Raw genomic sequence first — 19,303 nt, 5'->3', positions numbered from 1 at the left:
ACTTGTGGGAGGAAACCAGAGCACCCGAAGGAAACCTACGTAGATACGGGGAAACATGCAGACTCCACTAAAACAGTGACTCAAGCGGAAATCAAACCTGGGACCCTGGTGCTATGAAGCAACAGTGCTAACCACTGTGCTACTGTGCCACCTACTGGGAAACTTTTCCACCTGTACCAGCAGCTTTTTCTGCTGAATGCAGCCTTAGTCCTACTTGCATCACCTTTGCAACATCCAAACTGAAAATGGGGTAGACAATATCAAATAGCAGTCTATTGGGTCAGTAACAAACTTAATAGGTTTAATTCGTTTTTGATGGGTGGGTTGCCAATTTTGAAATCTATCTGACTTCTGTACTATTTGCGATCAATGTGATAACAGTAGATTGCTGATCTGGCATCGTCACCACCAGATTTGATATAAATGTGAGGGTGGAAAGTTCACCCCGTGATATCAGACCTTCTGCTCTGAAGGATAGCTTCTTGTAGCCTTATATGGTCCTCATTTGCCAACACACACACAGACGCACACACACTTCCATACTCAGTTACACACACACAGTTCCATGCACATACTCTCTCACACACACAAACTTCTACACACAGTTCCATGCACAGACTCACATTCTTCCACATATACACAGCTGGCACGTTAGCACAGTGGTTAGCACTGTCGCTTTACAGCTCCAGGGTCCCAGGTTCGTTTCCTTGTTTGGGTCACTGTCTGTGTGGAGTCTGCACATTCTCACTGTGTCTGCGTGGATTTCCTCCGGGTGCTCCGGTTTCCACCCACAGTCCAAAGTTGTGCAGGTTAGGTGGATTGGCCATGCTAAATTACCCTTAGTATCCAAACTAAAAAAAGGTAGGCAGGGTTACGGGCCTAGGGTAAAGGTGTGTGCTTAAGTGGGGTGCTCTTTCCAAGGGCCAGTGCAGACTCGATGGGCCAAATGGACTCCTTCTGCACTGTAAATTTTTTTAAAAATACACACTTCCACACAGAAACACTCCCTCAAATGTGAGGTAATGCATTTTGGAAGGTCTAATACAGGTAGGGAATATACAATGAATAGTAGAACCCTCAAAAGTATTGACAGTCAGAGAGATCTAGGTGTACAGGTCCACAGGTGACTGAAAGGGGCAACACAGGTGGAGAAGATAGTCAAGAAGGCATATGGCATGCTTGCCTTCATTGGCCGGGGCATTGAGTATAAAAATTGGCAAGTCATGTTGCAGCTGCATAGAACTTTAGTCAGGCCACACTTGGAGTATAGTGTTCAATTCTGGTCGCCACACTACCAGAAGGATGTGGAGGCTTTAGAGGGTGTACAGAAGAGATTTACCAGGATGTCGCCTGGTATGGAGGGCATAAGCTATGAGGAGAGGTTGAATAAACTCGGTTTGTTCTCACTGGAACGACGGAGGTTAAGGGGCGACCTGATAGAGGTCTACCAAATTATGAGGGGCATAGAGAGAGTGGACGGTCAGAGACTTTTTCCCAGGGTGGAGGGGTCAATTACTGGGGACATAGGTTTAAGGTGTGAGGGACAAGGTTTAGAGGAGATGTAGGAGGCAAGTTTTTTACACAGAGGGTAGTGGGTGCCTGGAACTCGCTACCAGAGGAGGTGGTTGAAGTAGGGATGATAGTGACGTTTAAAGGGCATCTTGACAAATACATGAATAGGATGGGAATAGAGGGATATGGACCCCAGAAGTGTAGAAGATTTTAGTTTAGATGGGCAGCAAGGTCGGCGCAGGCTTGGAGGGCCGAAGGGCCTGTTCCTGTATGTACTTTTCTTGTTCTTTGTTGAAACATGCTCTCCTTTCCACACACACGCACACTTCCATGCGCAGACACACACTTCCACATAGAAACACGCTCACAATCGCACACACACACATTCATGCACAGACTCACACACTCCCACACAGATACACTTCCACACAGACAAACGCTCACAGTTCCACGCACAGGCACACATAGTTCCATACACAGGCTCACACACACAGTTCCATGCAAAAACACACACACAAACCCTTCCACACATAAAAACACTCATAGTTATACACAAACATACACACTCAGTTCCGTGCACAGACTCACGCACACAAGCTCACTCACAGTTTCACACACACACACAATTCCCTGTACAGGCTCATACACTTCCACACACACACACTCATTCAGTCAGGAGTCACAGTAATCACTGGATAGTAATCAGGGCCACAAACCCAATTGTGAATAATTGTAACCTCTCTCCTCTCTGTGATTCTATTTGGGACTGCGATTCTACTTGGGAACTTCATACTCTGTATGATCCAGTTCCACACTACAGTTACAGACTGAGCTTCTGAGCATCTGATGTCAAAAATTTCAATTGTTGTCACCAGGGAACCCAATTTCTCATCCAATCAGCCTCTTGATGTCTTACATTCTTCTAAACGTTGCAACTCTGGTATGCATGGTTGGAAAAAAAAACAAAGGCTGCCTATAAATGATGAATAAACTCTTAAATATAATTTTCTGGAGGGCAGGTGCTTTAGGTCCCAACACAGTTGCTGTGAACAAGTCCTTGCAGTCACCACAAACACTGAGGCTTGTTTTCATCACAAGCTCAAGATTGGAGCTTCTTTCCTAGCTCTTTTCTCAGCCTATGATACTGTGCGAAAACACAAACTGAAGCTTAAACTGTCCCTGCTGCTGCCATGTACCAAACTACTCCAGCTGTTGTGGACATTTCTGAGTGACAGAAAGAAGAATGTCTACTTATGTGGCAAGGTTAGCACTCCAAGAACACTCAACTATGGTCTTTCATTGGGCAGTGTCCTGGTGCTGATATTTTTTAACATCAACATAAGCCTTGACTACACAGCAAAACTTTTTCCAAGGTATGGAAGCCACGCTAATCTCTAGCTTGTCAAAAATGGTTGAATATTTCTGCAATCAAACCCAGCCAGGTCCATTGTCTATAGATTCCGCCTTAAACATTGCAGGGCACACAAGACCCTAAATATATTATGGAGTGACCATTGACCATTCCCTAACTTATCACCACCACCTCTGAATGTTTGCTGAAAAGACCAAGGCACAAGTGGACTGCATTCTTCTTTGACACAAGCTAATGTCCTTCATAGTTCTTTTTTAAAATAATATTTTTATTAAGGTTTTTTAACAACACAATTTTTTCCCCTTACAAATAATAACCCACCCCCCCGTAACAAAATAACGCAAATTCTCCCTGAGCAAGATATATACATGGCAAGATGGTATATTTACATAGCTTTATACACTGGCTTTCGCCCATTCATGCCAGTTTCCCCCACCCTCCATGTTATCCCCTGCTCATCCGTCCCCTCCAGCAATCTCTCGTTCCCCCCCCCCCAGGGTTGCTGCTGCTGCTGACCGACCTTCCTCTAACGCTCCGCGAGGTATTCTAGGAACGGTTGCCACCACCTGTAGAACCCTTGTGCAGACCCTCTCAAAGCGAACTTAATTCTCTCCAATTTTATGAACCCTGCCATGTCGTTTATCCAGGCCTCCAGGCTAGGGGGCTTCGCCTCCTTCCACAATAGCAAGACCCTTCGCCGGGCTACTAGGGACGCAAAGGCCAGAATTCTGGCCTCTTTCGCCTCCTGTACTCCCGGCTCATCCACTACTCCAAATATTGCTAGCCCCCAGCTTGGCTTGACCCGGACTTTCACCACCTGAGATATTACTCCCACCACTCCTCTCCAGAACCCCTCCAATGCCGGGCATGACCAAAGCATATGGACATGGTTCGCCGGGCTCCCTGAACATCTTTCACATCTATCCTCTACTCCAAAGAACCTACTCAGCCTCGCCCTCGTCAAATGCGCTCTGTGAACCACCTTAAATTGTATCAGACTGAGCCTGGCACACGAGGAGGAGGTATTAACCCTGCCCAGGGCATCAGCCCATAGCCCTTCCTCAATCTCCTCCCCCAGCTCCTCCTCCCATTTACCTTTCAATTCTTCTACTAGCGCTTCCCCCTCTGCTTTCATCTCTTGGTATATTTCCGACACCTTGCCCTCCCCGACCCATACCCCCGAGATCACCCTATCATCAACTTCTTGTGCCGGGAGCAACGGAAATTCCCTCACCTGTTGCCTCGCAAAAGCCCTCACCTGCATATATCTAAATGCGTTTCCCGGGGGTAACTCAAATTTCTCCTCCAGTGCCCCTAGGCTCGCAAATGTCCCGTCAATGAACAGGTGCCCCATTCTTCCAATCCCCGCCCGATGCCAGCCTTGGAACCCCCCGTCCATCTTCCCCGGGACAAACCGGTGGTTACCCCTGATCGGGGACCACACCGATGCTCCCATTGCACCCCTGTGCCTTCTCCACTGGCCCCAGATCCTTAGCGTTGCTGCCACCACCGGGCTTGTGGTGTGTTTTGTCGGTGAGAGCGGCAGCGGTGCCGTTACCAACGCTCCCAGGCTCGTTCCTTTACAGGACGCCATCTCCATCCTCTTCCATGCCGCCCCCTCTCACTCCATGACCCACTTGCGGATCATCGCCACGTTTGCTGCCCAGTAGTAACTCTCTAGGTTTGGCAAAGCCAACCCTCCTCGGTCCCTGTTGCGTTCCAAGAACCCTCTTCTAACCCTCGGTGTCTTATTTGCCCACACATACCCCATAATACTCCTACCTACTTTCTTGAAAAAGCCCTTGGTGATCACGATGGGGGTCCTTCATAGTTCTGCTGTAACTCTAGTCTTCTCAGCATCTGAGTACTGGGCATCTGTATGGGCCTCAAGTCATCATATCAAACCCACTGACACACAACTTCACTCAGTAATGAGGACAATCTTTGGAATACTGAGATCAATTCCAGTCCTCTCAGGTTTCACCCCTCCCTCGATGAGGTGCAGTAACAGACAGAAAAATAACTTGTATCAGCAACAACGTGGACCTCTGCATCCATAGAGACCTTTAAGCCACCAGCTTGCCATATGGCTCAAAAAAGTCCCCTCTGGACACAAATCGAGCAACTCCAACTCCATAACACTGATGAAACTTGGAAGAAAGCTTGGACAGAAAACAACCACCCAAATAAACACACTGGGCTGGATTCAGGATTACTTAGGAGCTCTTTAAAAATGATGGCTTTGGGATTCCCAACCCCATTCCAGGGTTTGCAATTTTTGGGAGTGCCTTTTAAGGATGCGCGGTTCAGATCATGAGCCTGCACCCTGCACTCCCAACTTGACCATCTCTAATGAGAAGATAGACATGTCCTGGTCCTCCTCAATTTTCATGGAGTTGGACCAGGTTTTCAGTGAGTCTTGATTTGATTCATGGCAGAGGTGAATCACAGTTTGCATAATGGGACCTTTTAAAAGTTAAGTTTAAAAGGTCCTGCTGATGCCCCCATGTCAAGGTATGCCTCCCAAATAACCCTTATGGCCCCTCATGCCCCCATGCGAAGATGTTATTATTATTGTTGTGCCCCAAACCAATCCTATGGCTCCTCATGCTGTCTATGCCAAGCTATAGTTCTTTTATTTCCATTGACCAATATATGGTGGCACAGGATGTGTTTAAAAAAGCTTTAAAAAGTCATTCATTCATAAATTTCCATTATATTAGAGAAAAATTATTTTACGGCAGGGCAGTAAAAGCGATAATGATCTAGATCCTTTTAAGTTTCAATAGCTGAAACTGCAAGAAAAACCTCTATACCTAGTGTAAATAAACATTGTGAAATTTGTAGCACAGATCCCAGAGCTAAAGTTGTCAATCAAGCTACGTTTTTTCTGTGGCTCAGGTATTTTAGTACTCGAATGAATGTCTGTGTTCGCAACCAAGAGTACACAACGAGGTTTGGTTGAGAGCCGAGAAAACCACGCAGCTTACGATAGTGGGAATGAGGGACCATGGGAGGTGAGTGGGGGCATGATGAATGTATGGGGGATAAGGGGAGTGTGAGGAGTGAGGACCATTCTGTTTTTGTTTTAACTAAAATCAAGTCCCATAGCACCTAGATGAGCCTTTTAAACAACCCACCTCAGCACTTGCCAGCCCCAGTGGCTACCTCCAAACATTTTCCTGAGTTGACTGGCCCAACTTCAGCCCTCAGCACTCCCCCAGAATGAAAATCCCATCCTTGCAAGAACTTTCTCTGGAAGCAAGCCGAACCTAAAATTTTCCCAACACCTGGTACCTGCTTCAAGCAGTAAAGTCCTGGCCATTATCTCTGACCATTATGTCAACAACTGGACTTCAATTCCCCCCGGAGCATGTGGACAACCCGGAATAGAATATGGACTGGATATGGTAGATGTGGCCACCTGATAAACAAAACTTCGCCTGGCTACAATTGTAGAAAATCCAACCAAATCATGGAGTCATATAATAACATCTTGTCCCCTATTCAAATTTGAGGACAACATCCTGGAGTTACATTTGTTCTCCAGTAGGACATTGCATTGGTTAGGAAATTTGACATTAAAACTGTGATGACAGCTTCTGCTCCTAAAGCCATTTTAAGTAAGAAGGAGATGGCATTGGAAATGCAAGTTTAATTCAGGTATTTGATTTCATTCTTGAACTGCACACCCTGAAAATTAGAAGGTCCGTGACCCTGACACTTCTTCCAGTATCAATCCAGCAGAAACTGGCGAACTATCAGGGGTTACGGGAAATTCTTCGCATTCTGTGAGACTAATGAGTACCTTTGTCACCAGGAGAACATCTCAAGGCTTGCAGTAATAGAAAAGATGGGAATTCTAGCACAACTTCCTGGTTGTAACAGGGGGAGAGAGATCCAGTATCTCACATTTCCCCAATCCCCCAAAACAGAAGGTTGAAGTGTCATTACAGCACATTGTGAAAACCTATTAGCTGTTTTCTTTCGTTATGACTCCACTTCTGCTCTTTGGCCATCTGATAAAGCCAGGTCTACCACTTAAATAGCTGGCAATATCTTTCTGAAACTGGGGAGCCTGGGATCTTCTGATGATAGGAGCCCCTGCCTCTGCACCTTTGTATAGCACTGTGCTTCTTACAGGCAGAAAGAGACCCTGCTCCTTTCAAGGTCCCATTGAATCTCTCATTTAAAGACAAGACCCAGCATGCCTGGGTCCAAGACTTAAGGTTCTTCCATTGAGGAGTACACAAGAGGGACTGGGAGAATATTTTTGCTCCTTCATGCTGAGAGTAACAAATACCCGTGCTTTATTGGATGAAAACAATACAATTAAGTATCATTCTGGAATAGATGTGAATCCCTCCTGTGGCTGCAGGGGTTGTAGGGTTGAAAGTATCTACCTGATCCTTTTTGCTGGATGACTGAGTATTTTCAACTACTGGTGGGAAGTCTTTTTGGAGCAGATCACTCCTCCGATTTAGGCGGAATGGGAACACAGACCACTGCCATCCACTGGTTTGTGGGGGGAGAGGAACAACTTTTTCTTCAATTCGTATTGGCACCATCCCGTGGTACTGTAAAACAGCAGAGAATCATGATAACCTTTCCCAACATCAATGGTCTCTATTCTTATTCTTTTTCCATTATTCATCTCTTTTCCTCTGTTGCATCACTGATGTAATTTTTTAGATGTTAAGCTATTTTCAAACATTTTGTTGAAGAATAAAAATGTGTATTTTCAGAAAACTTACTGTCCTCACAATCTCCCCATTTTTCCTCTGAATTGAAGAGGGAGGAATCTGAAAATAATTGCATGTGATTAGTCAGGGCTTTGTAATCAAAATAGACAGAATGAATGATGTAAAACTGATACTAATATCAGATTAATATCACTTTGTCCATTTAATTTACTATTTTTGCAATGATTAGGAGATTACAGTATCTAAATTAAAATTTCAAATAAAAGAAAATCAATGTGAGGAGCAATCACTCATCTCTTTCAATATGAAATCTTCATTCTTCCATACCATTCTGCCGCCTCCAATGGCCAGAAGCTGTGTTCTGGATGTCACTGGAGAAACACCATCTCTGATCAGTGTTCCATGGTGGTCCAAAAAATGATCGGTCTGAGGAACATCACCCCTAGGAGGGGAGGTATTGTGATCCCAGTACAGCTCGGGCTGTGTCAATAATCTTCCTCCCTGATTGAATATGGGCGATTCGTCAGATGCCTTTGGAGGTTTGCTTACACCGCTGTCCACCTGACTGATATAACCCTCTTCACTTGTTCTCAAATCCACTCCATCACAGCTGCCTGAAGAGACAAAATTTATAAATTGCCAGGATAAACAATTACAAGACAATCAGGTGGGAAGTACGGCAAAACATTCCTGATTTCCTACCGATTTAAATGAATGGACAGAAAGTTGAACATAGAACATACAGTGCAGAAGGAGGCCATTCTGCCCATCAAGTCCGCACCGACCCACCCAGGCCCTCACCTCCACCCCATCCCTGCAAACCAACAACCCATCCCAACCTTTTTGGACACTAAGGGCAATTTAGCATGGCCAATCCACCTAACCTGCACACCTTTGGACTGTGGGAGGAAACCGGAGCACCCGGAGGAAACCCACACAGACACGGGGAGAATGTGCAGACTCCGCACAGACAGTGACCCAGCGGGGAATCGAACCTGGGACCCTGGCGCTGTGAAGCCACAGTGCTATTCACTTGTGCTACCGTGCTGCCCGAGTTGGATGGACTTGCACTTTTCCCTACCCATGCTTACAGTTTTTGCTGCGCCAAAATGATCCAATAGCCCATAGTGCTGTAACAGGAAATTCTGCCCTTCGATGTCCATAGGCTTCTGACAATTTCATGGAGGTTTCCTCCCCTCTGCCAGTAAACCAGCTTTCAGTCAATGAAAGCCATTCAATCTGGACTGACACAAGGCGAGAAGAGCTCCCTTTGAAGGGAAACGTTATTTGGCTTATAAGTTCATTAACATTTGTATTTGAAAGTAGAAGGGTTGAAAAATAGATTTGTGTTGTAAGAATGCCATAAGAAATCGATAAGCAAAGAACCAAAGAGCTGGGGAAAGCTGGGGGTATGTTTCATAACATAGGTGAACAAATTATGACTCATTTTGTTATTACTTACCGTAATATATGATATCCTAAATGGTTACTATGTAAAATCTTTAATCCTGCTGTGGGTTAGAAAATTGAAAATTGAAAAGAGATGTTTGCTTACATAACCAGTGGGGAATGGGTTGATCAGAAATCATGAGGCACCAGTAATTCAGGATTCCTCCATACTCTGTGGGACCCGGCCTAGAAGCAGGCTGGGCCTTCATTCGGACGGAACAAAAGTTGGCGAAGGCTCTGTAACCGCAGGTAAGTCTGCACTGGGGACTGAGGAGAATGCAAGGAGCCGACCAATGTGGGAGGGGTTATGATGTGGTAGAAGAGGTGGCTCAATCAGAGTCAATCAGGCAGTTTGAATGAGAATGGGGGGAAGTGAAGAATCAATCGGATATGGGGTAGTCAACCTCAGCAGGGGGTCAAAGGGAGATACAACAGAAGAGTTTTAACAGATAGGGGGACCAATTGCAGGGGTTTAATTTGGAGGATAGGGTAGGCATAGGGGCAGAGAATGGTCAGTTGTGGCGGGGGTTGCAAAGGAGTGGGGATTTGATCAGGTGGACTTCCAGTATCAGTGAGGAAGAGATTAGGGACCTGAGTGTGGGGATTCAGAGGGCTCATAGTTGAGTAGTTGGTGCAGTTGTAGTTCTGAGAAGTGAGGGTGTAGAGATTGAACAGCTTGGAGGGGATGGAGCTGGATGCCTCAAGGGGAAATTTGAAAGTGCAGGATAATCGGATGACTCACGGGGGATTGCAGAAGTCAGATTGCAGAAGTCAGATGGTAGTCCACAGGAAGGAAGAGATGGACGTTCAGAGGCAGGAATGGGATTGGAAAAGGTGCGGGGGGGGGGGAGGGGGGGAAAGGGCAGTCAAGATGTTGTTTGTTGTGGATGTTGCTATATAAATGCAAATTGCTGTTGTGTTGTTTTATATAAATGTAACTTATTTTTATTGCATGAACCTTGGCATTTATAATTTGTACCTCCACGCAAATCTACAATTTCCACCAAAGAGATGTCCTTCTGCCCAATGATGGCATTCATTGGTGCCTTTAGCTTTACTTTCAACTTTTCATTGTTCTCTTCAAGTCCATCATCTTTAATGAAAATGTTCCATACTTTCATAGAAACACCTGCAGTCAAATGTGAAACTTTAATCATGGGAACACTTTACATAATAGATTTCATATCTCTTAAACAAATTCAACCTGTTTCATATTGCTTACATGACAGTACCTATTGCATTCTGTGTTAATAATATTTGGAAGATAGCTTTCGTGAAGATTTCCCTGTCGGTAAAAGTATTGGAGGCCTATAGTGACAAGGTGACTGGAAAAAATGTGAGTCGGCAAACACATCTTACTGACAATGTGATCGATTTTCTTTATCTTAGAAATAATATTAGGAGCAGGCTCCTTTTATTGGGACAGGATTCTGATTAACAAGATTTTCAAGGGAGCGGGTGAGAAGTTAAAAAAAATTTGGAGGAATTTCACTTTACTTCAAGGGCAGAGCTTTACACTTCCCCCGCCCCAACCCCCTCCCCCCACGATCCCCCAAAGGTAGTTCTGGGGTGGTGGGGGATGGGGGGGGGTAAAATTCAAAGGATGAGATTTGCCCGGGAACCCGTTTGCCCAAACCAAGATGCAACTTTGCGCTTGGGAGGCAAGAGCTTCGGGCAGGAAGTTCACCCGTTTACCTATTAAGGTCCTATAAAGTCCACTTAATGGCCACTTAAAGGGATATTCCCGCCAGCCTCAATTTTTACGCTGGCAGGTGCGGGGAGGGTAGGAAACTGAGGAAAACATATTTTCTCTATCTCAGAAGGGAAGACCGGATGGGGGGCATCTCATTCTGAAGATTTCTTCTGATTTTGTGTACCCTCTCTCCGATACCCTGGAGGTCTCCCCTCTGCCCCAGCCTACGTCTTGACGCTGTGATCACCACCCCTCCTGACCCTCCAGGGCATCCCCTATCTTCCCACTCCCGGGACCCCTGGGACTTACCTTCCCAATGGTCACGGGGGGGGGGGGGGTTAGTTCCTGGCAGAGCACTGCAGTACCGCTTCTGGCAACTGTGCTTGGCCAGGTTGCAGAGCTGTCCGCCAATCTAATTGGCCAAAAGGTCTCACGGGAGGGACTTCCTTCCAAGCACAGACAGAAGTCTCATCCACTGCCAATCAAAGCCCAAGTGAGCGTTAAATTGCGGTGGGCTTCCAAGAGTCGGCAATAGCACCTTATGCACCAACTGTTGGCGAGTGCCAGTCGCTCGTCAACCTTAAAATCATACTGCAAGGGCTTGGACATTTGAGGGCTAATTTTTATATTAATTACTTGGATGGCCAGCTATAGTGAAATTATTCTATTATTTTTCATAAGGTGACTTCCAGAATGGGTGAGCGTTCTGCTTCATTTGTTTGTCACCATGTTTGTTCTTTTCTAATTCCAATCTTCTCATATTTTGACTACTTACACTGCATTTTGTGAGAAAGCAGCACTTTTTGATGTGTGAGTGCATCATTTTGGACATCTAACCTGTATTGCCCAAACTCAATTTTGTTAATTTATAATATTTTTGTCATGTTACATTTAGCCTGTGATTATAAAATTAAGTCAACCACATTTGGGATGTTAATTTGTAAACAAGGATTCATTATCTGCAATCTTAGGTGTCCTCTTTGTCCATATGGCGAGCCAGGAGTTTACTTAATACAGACAATTTGGTGATCCCTGCTCGCACTTCAAGGAGAAGGCCCTTCAGAGTAGCAACTTTAATTGATGGTTCAGTGTGCCAACCCACTCCCATAATACTATATTACCAGTGAGGTACCCGCAATAATGACGCTTAGAGATTAAACTGTAAAGAAGGCTTTATTAGACTAATAACTGTGCTAGAGCTAGAGACGAGAGCTGACTGTTACACAGACCATGAGGCAGCCCTTTATGTATGACTCCCAGATGGGCGGAGCCAGAGGCGGAGTCCCCAGGGTTCCAAGCCCGGTCTTAAAGGGGACATCACCTTACATGATTATAAGGCAGTAACTGTTCATCACAACCAGTTTGCTTTTTCTTTCTCTATTAGGGTGGATGAACAGGAGCAGCTTGTAACAGAAATAATTAGTTTTGAAATATTTGGACGCAAGGGGGGTTATGCGTAGGACATTAGTAACATTATGGCTTTGTTTTTAAATTTTTTTTTAGAGTAGCCAATTATTTTTCTTTTCCAATTAAGGGGCAATTTAGTGTGGACAATCCACCTAACCAGCACATCTTTGGGTTGTGGGGGTGAAACCCATGCAGACATGGGGAAAATGTGCAAACTCTACACGGACAGTGTCCCAGGGCCGGGATTCGAACCCGGGTCCTCAGTCCCGCAGTCCCAGTGCTACCCACTGTGCTACATGCCGCCCTATGACTTTGTTATTTTACCTGTAACAAGGATCACAGGAAATTGACTGCACTCCTTCTGTTTATTCCTGGATTATTTTTGGTGAAATAAACAAGCTTGTTGCTGTGCAGTAATGACTCATCTAGACTGAATGCTTTTCAGTCCAACTTTAGCAAAGAGATGTGGTCAGTATGTATGATATTATAGTGGTTAATATGCAGAGCAAGTATTCCTAAACACACAAACTTCAAAATGTAATTGTCCAATTTTCAGGTGAGATATTGACACTGGAGGAATCATTATGACATATGCCACATGTCCCTTCATTTCCCCACAGGAGAGCACTTCAGATCAAATGGATCAGCTGCCCGGGGTCACCTAGGCTGCCACCTGAAATAATCAGCAGTGGGGTTTTGTATTCAGGTCCCTTTCTCATATTGAATAATGCCTGATCATGTGCTGTGCATGTTGTTTCTTTTCTCGGGCCGAGGAATAAAAATCTTAAAATCACACCCAGATTTTTTGAAACAAATTTCCTCTAAGTTTCTTACCTGAAGGTATTGACTCATATGAGAACCATGGCTCCACAAACACTGCCATAAAATCAGCATCTCGCCGGATTGGTCATTCAGCACAAACGAGTCAGGATAGCAAACTTATTCAATGATGGAAGGTGCAGGGATATTTCAAACTGAGTTCAATCCTTACCTGACCTCACCTTACCCCCGAGAGCAACCAAATCACTATTCCTTAAAGAAATTGCTGGAATCTGCCACAAAAACATTATTTACTTTCCTAAATGTGGAGCTGGGAGGGACAGAAAAATTACAAGGCTTTTGGTGAATAGGAAGAGCCTGTATTTTTATGCATCAGGCATCACAACTACATGGGATGGGCAAGATAGAACAAGGTGTATTTTCCTGTCTGTCATTTCCATACTGTTGAACTGGGGTAAAGAAATATCGGCTAGGGTTTCTGCCCCTTCTTTCTATCCAATGTCCTTGACTGAAAAAGTACAAGTGTAATATGAGGTGGGGTGAGGTAAGGGTTGGATTCAGTTCAAATTATCCCCCGCATCTTCCATGATTCAATAAGCTCGCTGTCCTGACTGGCATATACCGAATGACCAATCAGGTGAGATGCTGGTGTTACGGCAGTGTCTGTGGTGTCATGGTTCTCATGTAAGTTAATTCAGTTAAGATAGTTAGAGGAGTTTTTGTTTAATCTGGATTTAATTTTACGATCCTCATTTCTATATCCCTTAGTAGAAGTTTTTATTCCCATAGTAACAAGCAATATTGTTATTTCAACAGTACCCTGTCTTATTAATGTAACTTACCAGGATCAAACTGAATTAAACTTGCTGAGCTATGGGTGAAGTCTCTACCAATCGTAGCTGATAACCCCTGGACCTGTAGAAGACAAACATTGTGTTATTCAATGCACTATGTGATATTGTAAGAGTGAATTATTAGGTTTAGTAAAAGGGGAAATAGATCAAACACCCCTGCATTAGAGTAAAGAAAAAATGCTAGTCAAATGCTTATACCTCAAGGACTTGTGGTATAAGCCAGCAAGGTTGTTTACTTTTTGGAAGAACAGACAGTTGTCTAGCTAGATTATAGACAAGCCTTTGGGTGAACGTTTTGTCATGATATCCACATCAGCATATCATGGTGCAATCACACACACACTGATGGACAGGCAGTTGGACCAACCAGCACACACATAACATCGCAGCCAATCACCAGTGAGAGCACACGCACTATAAAACAGGGAACACCACAGTTCCCGCTCATTCTACCAGGAGATAGCTCAGAGCACAGAGCTCACAGCGTGCCACTCAGACATAGACCATGTGCTGAGTGCCCCACTAAGATAGTGATAAGGCTTGATCCACAGGTTAGCTGGTGAAGCACGTACCCAAGCCAGCAGTTAGTTGTTACTATTGTTTAGACAATAAAACAGAGTTGTACCATCTACAGCCGTGTTGGATCATTTGTGCATCAGAACACCCAACACGACACGTTTCATAATAAACCCTGTGTGGAGTCTGCACATTCTCCTCATGTCTGCGTGGATTTCCTCTGGGTGCTGCGGTTTCCTCCCACAAGTCCTGAAAGACATGCTTGTTAGGTAATTTGGACATTCTGAATTCTCCCTCAGTGTGCCCGAAAAGGTGCTGGAATGTGCCGACTAGGGGCTTTGCACAATAACTTAATTGATGTGTTAATGTAAGGCTACTTGTGACAATAAAGATTATTATATTATTAAATTATATAAACCCACATTGGCAAGATCAGCATTTTAAAACAATGTTCTGTGTGCTAACTAACTGTGTTTAGCAGTCTGTATCTGTGTCTTCGGAGAGAGAGTAGTACTGGAATAGCATGGGGCTTCCGGTCATGTTACAGTTAAAGGCGGGATATCTTTTCCATAGTATAATGTATTAGAAGCCTTAAAACTTGAAATCGTGTTGTTAATCTGTCGTTAAACTGGGAATTCAAATCTCTTGTTTAACGTTATTGGTCTCTGCAGGGATCGCAGCAACGCCTTTCTTAAATCAGTTTGGGTAGGAACTGAGTGTCATATCCTTTTTGACTTCATTGCCAAGCATAAAACCCAGTGATATAACTCACAACTAAGTTGTTGTGATCTTATTATCACCTTGTTGTATTTTACATATGGAAAGGCTGATTTTACAATTCATGTGCTCCCATTTTAGAGCCTTGGCTGCCAGGAAAGCATTTTGAGAAATCACAGGTATGTTCCCTGTAAATTTTAGTCCTCAGGAGATTCTGGGAAGCATGCTAACAATTTCCAGGGATGGGGTTGAGGGTGTGCAGCAGGACTGTATTTTATATTTTGTCCAGTGACGTTACATGGACAACTTTGGGGCCTGTGCCCTTTAGTGCAGACAAACTCATTGACACAGGAACAACCTGAAGTGATTTCAAACGTAATACAAAAGATGTAGATATCTGGAGATCCTGTACCTTTACATTAACATAAGAGGGATCAGCACTGTATCCTTTTCTGGTAACCTTAATGGAGAGAGTTCCGATGTCTTCACAGACTTTGTAGCAACTTGCAGACATTTCAATCCTGGACCATTTCAGTTCCATTCTGCACAAAAATTCAACATTGCTTTAAAAAAGGAATTGAATCCTTAACTGTTGGTCACAGGAGGTAAAACAACCATCTATGTCCTATAAAACATGCCAAATAGAATCACCCAACATATTAATGCACAAATCCACTATGATATTCAGTATTACAACTGTTATTCATCCAGATTTATACAGCAGAGCTTTTCTGTACTAGGACTGCTGTTTTCTGGATGTTGTTTCTCAGGTGCTTTGGGTGCCGCCTCTATGCTGTGATCACCTTGTGACACACAACATTGCCAGTGGTTGGAAAGTCACTCGACTGTTACATTTCGTGAATCAGGCTCATGCTCGGCATGTTGCTTGGCACTCTTATGGGGACAATGTGAATGCCACTCAGGGCAATCTTATTTGCACCCTCTGCGTGCATCCCTACACCCATTTCACCAGCCATGAAACGAGGCCTTGGGTGCTAGGCTGCAGCATTGCTGGTGCAGCAATTCTATCAACTTGGGTATCACATGTTGGCAATAAAGGACAATTGCAAAGCAGCAACACTTGCCAAATAAAGTCAATGATATTTTTCAATGACAACTTAATTTTAAACGTGCTTTAAGAGCTTATTATTTCAGCTGGCTGGATGGCTGGTTTGTAATGCATGGCAACACCAACAGCACAGGTTCAATTCCCATACGAGCTGAGGTTATTCTCAACCTTGCCGAGGTCTATCCTGACGTACTTTCTGTGGGAGAAGCTCCCTGATCAGGCACCCTGTACCTTATGGAGGGTCCTACCAGCGATCAGATCCCCCAGACTCAACCTCCTGATCGTCCCTGACAAACCCACCCCACTCATTTTCTTCTTGGGCTTCCATCGCTGGTTGCAGCTCCGGCCTCCAACAATCTAATTGTGGCCACTGGTGAGGAAGCTGGCTTTGAAGAGCTGCCAGCCCTCAAGTGCCTGGGAAACCTGATGGCAGGTGACTGATTGCTTGATAGGCATTTAGCCAGGTTCACAAGAATGGTCTCGATGGGGTTTCCGCCAGATTTTCCTTCGATGGACAGGGCCACCACCATGGCCATTAAATTGCAGATTTAGGAAAAGCGGTACCTTTGGTGCTCTCAGGTTGACATCTGGAACCGACATTGCTAATTTCTTATTGCCACAACACTACTGCTGTCTCCCATCCTTATTCCATACTGCTGAGCTATCCTGTGGAGTGAGTACCACTATACACAGTAATCATACATACATCCTCATCAAACAGCACAACAAATCACTTTGCTGCCCATGAAACATGGACGAGATTCTAGTGTTTTACTTGCAAGAGTTTGTTTCATGCCTATACGTTGGGTTGTCTTTCAATTCATTTTTGTTTGGCAGTCCTTTCTTATCCCTGGCTGTCAATGGGTTAAATACTTTTTCTAGCGAGAGAAAATCCTGCTACATCCCATTAATTTTCACCTACATAGTGATTTCTAGCCCTTACCCACCACCAATTAGGCAAGCTTCATGCACAAAGCAGTACAGTCGTGGGAGCTCTGAATAACATGGAACATGGTGCACTCAATGGGTAATGAGGATTTCTGCCAGCAATAACAAGTTTAATCAGTGTGATACACATCTGGAACATTATCACACTGAAGCACTGACTTTCACCGTAGAGTAATCTTGAAGTGTTCACCAAATGGACAGATGGGACATAAGGGCTAATCAAGACTCAGCAAATTGTTGTTTCATAACATGCCAATAGTACTGCTGGTATGAGCTTAGCATAGCAGTAATATTCAGATTTTAGTTCCCTTTCTAATACAGCAAAGAAATGACTTTCAATAATGTGATGAGCAAATGCAGTGCCCATGTCCAGCAGAGCTATTCAAACCAGGAATGTCCTAGGTTGAATCCTGATCTGTCTAAGCCAAAGAGATTTAGCTGGAAAGCAGAGGCAGAAATCCTTGGGAAGAGGCTTTGCACCTCGTGTGCACTGGGCTTGGATTGGCATTTTAACTACTCTCTGCATTGTATCTATCTATGGCATTGAAGATAGGACCATTTAACTCTGCATTTAAAGTTTGTGTTATATTGTAGCATTATTTATAAAGTTCTGGGAACTAATGGTTATGCAAATGTACACCCAGGGTGCCACATTTACCGCTGCACTGCGAATACGTGCTGAGCTACAATGGGCTGGATTCTCCGATTTGAAGACAAAGTTCTGACGCCAGCGTGGGAACAGTAGTGTTTTACGCCCAAACAACGGCATCAAAGGTGCACCTGGTGGGGGGATAGCAGGCACGCAGCATACCTGCGGATACGGCCGGAGATTTTCCGGGTCCGTGGGCGTGCATGCGCACGGCAGCGGCCTACAGCGGCCGTACAACATTGCGCCGGCCGCGCACGGACCCGGCCTACCAAAAATTGCCCCCCTTTGACCAGGCTCGCCATCCCCGGACTACCCCCCACCAGTGCCCCCAGCTACCGTCAAAGCCCCCTTTGCCCACGGAACGGCTCCCACCCGACAGTGACACCGCTGGACTCAGTCCGCAGCCGCCATGCCGGGTTCACAAAAAAAAGGATAAGTGTTCCATGCTGTTGGGAACTCGGCCCATCGGGGGCGGAGCATCGAGGGAGGGGCTCAAGTGACGTCCTGAGGCCGTCCCGACGGCGTGCGGCTTACTCTGCGAGTACACTGTTTTCGAGGGGGAGGGGCATTGCAAAAACGGCGCCACCCCTGATTTCGGCGCAAACGGTGATTCTCTGGCCAATCGTCGAACGCGATTTCGACGTCGGCGCCCAGAGAATCCCGCCCAATGTATCAGAACAGCAGCTACACTCAATGAAGTTCCAGCATTTTGAACCTGAAAGTGTGATTATTTCAAACTCTTGGGAACGAGAAGAAATACCATGGTGTCAGTGGATGGCCAATGAGCAAGGACTAAAAGATTTTAAATGGATTTAACGTTTAATAAGATTGAGAAAAATCAACCTGAAACAGATTGAGAAAAAAACAGGGTGAATAGCACAAAAATAAAATGGCTGCTGTTGTAGTGATGAACGTCAGCTTCAGCCCAAAGTGAATTAAGAAGCTGATAATATTGTGGAGGTATTTGAGAAGTTTAAACAAAGGAGTGCAACTGATGTTTAGCAGTTTTTTCAAAGGCACCAGTGAAGAGGAAAGGGTCAGTTGTATCCTTTCATGGGCAGGAGACATTTGTTTAATTTAACAATATTGAAAAGTGCAGCCAAGAAATGTAAATTCAAGGAAATAGGTGAAAGGCTGATAGATCAGCTCATTTAGGGCTCTGCATACCCAAAGTACAAAAAATATTTGTTTGAAAACCACAAGCTCACAATTTTGCAGATTGTCGACACCACCAGAGCACGGAGCCAGGATCAGATAGACGCAAATGTTGAATACGCTAGTCTACAGTTAAGAAATGGCAGCAAGGTTGATGCAGTTAAAAAGTAACAAATGAATGTACACCAAATAGGGAGAAAGATGTGCAGGAGCTGTGGACGACCACAAAAATTCATGGACAGAAAGAAATGTCATGCTTGCGAATGAAATTGTAGAGCTTGTGCAAAAGCCAATCACTGGGTAAAGAAAAGGAAAGAAGATGATAAATGAGTTATCAGCGTCAGAACCACAGGTAGAATGAGAAGGAAAGGAACGCAAAACATTCATACTCCGGAAGATGATGACAATTTGAGAACACAATAGACATAGGAACCATATAATTGTATGAAATGGACGGGTGTGACACTTTTCACAGAAAA

The 19,303-nt window shown here is 44.6% G+C and overlaps 1 protein-coding gene across 1 annotated transcript in view; it reads right to left on the bottom strand.

Moving 5' to 3' along the window:
* Positions 1-19,303, bottom strand: part of frem1b (Fras1 related extracellular matrix 1b) — a 377,590-nt gene that overhangs the window by 8,715 nt on the left and 349,572 nt on the right. The window contains exons 28-33 of the mRNA XM_072510980.1: positions 15,416-15,545; positions 13,759-13,831; positions 10,016-10,165; positions 7,915-8,201; positions 7,639-7,686; positions 7,288-7,461 (exon numbers count right to left, since the gene is read on the bottom strand). Of these exons, the coding sequence (XP_072367081.1) occupies positions 7,288-7,461; positions 7,639-7,686; positions 7,915-8,201; positions 10,016-10,165; positions 13,759-13,831; positions 15,416-15,545 (862 nt within the window). The remainder of the gene's footprint in view (positions 1-7,287; positions 7,462-7,638; positions 7,687-7,914; positions 8,202-10,015; positions 10,166-13,758; positions 13,832-15,415; positions 15,546-19,303) is intronic.

The sequence above is a fragment of the Scyliorhinus torazame genome, chromosome 7, assembly GCF_047496885.1.
Source record: "Scyliorhinus torazame isolate Kashiwa2021f chromosome 7, sScyTor2.1, whole genome shotgun sequence".
Taxonomy (NCBI): Eukaryota; Metazoa; Chordata; class Chondrichthyes; order Carcharhiniformes; family Scyliorhinidae; genus Scyliorhinus; species Scyliorhinus torazame.
This window is presented reverse-complemented; position numbering and strand designations above follow the sequence as displayed.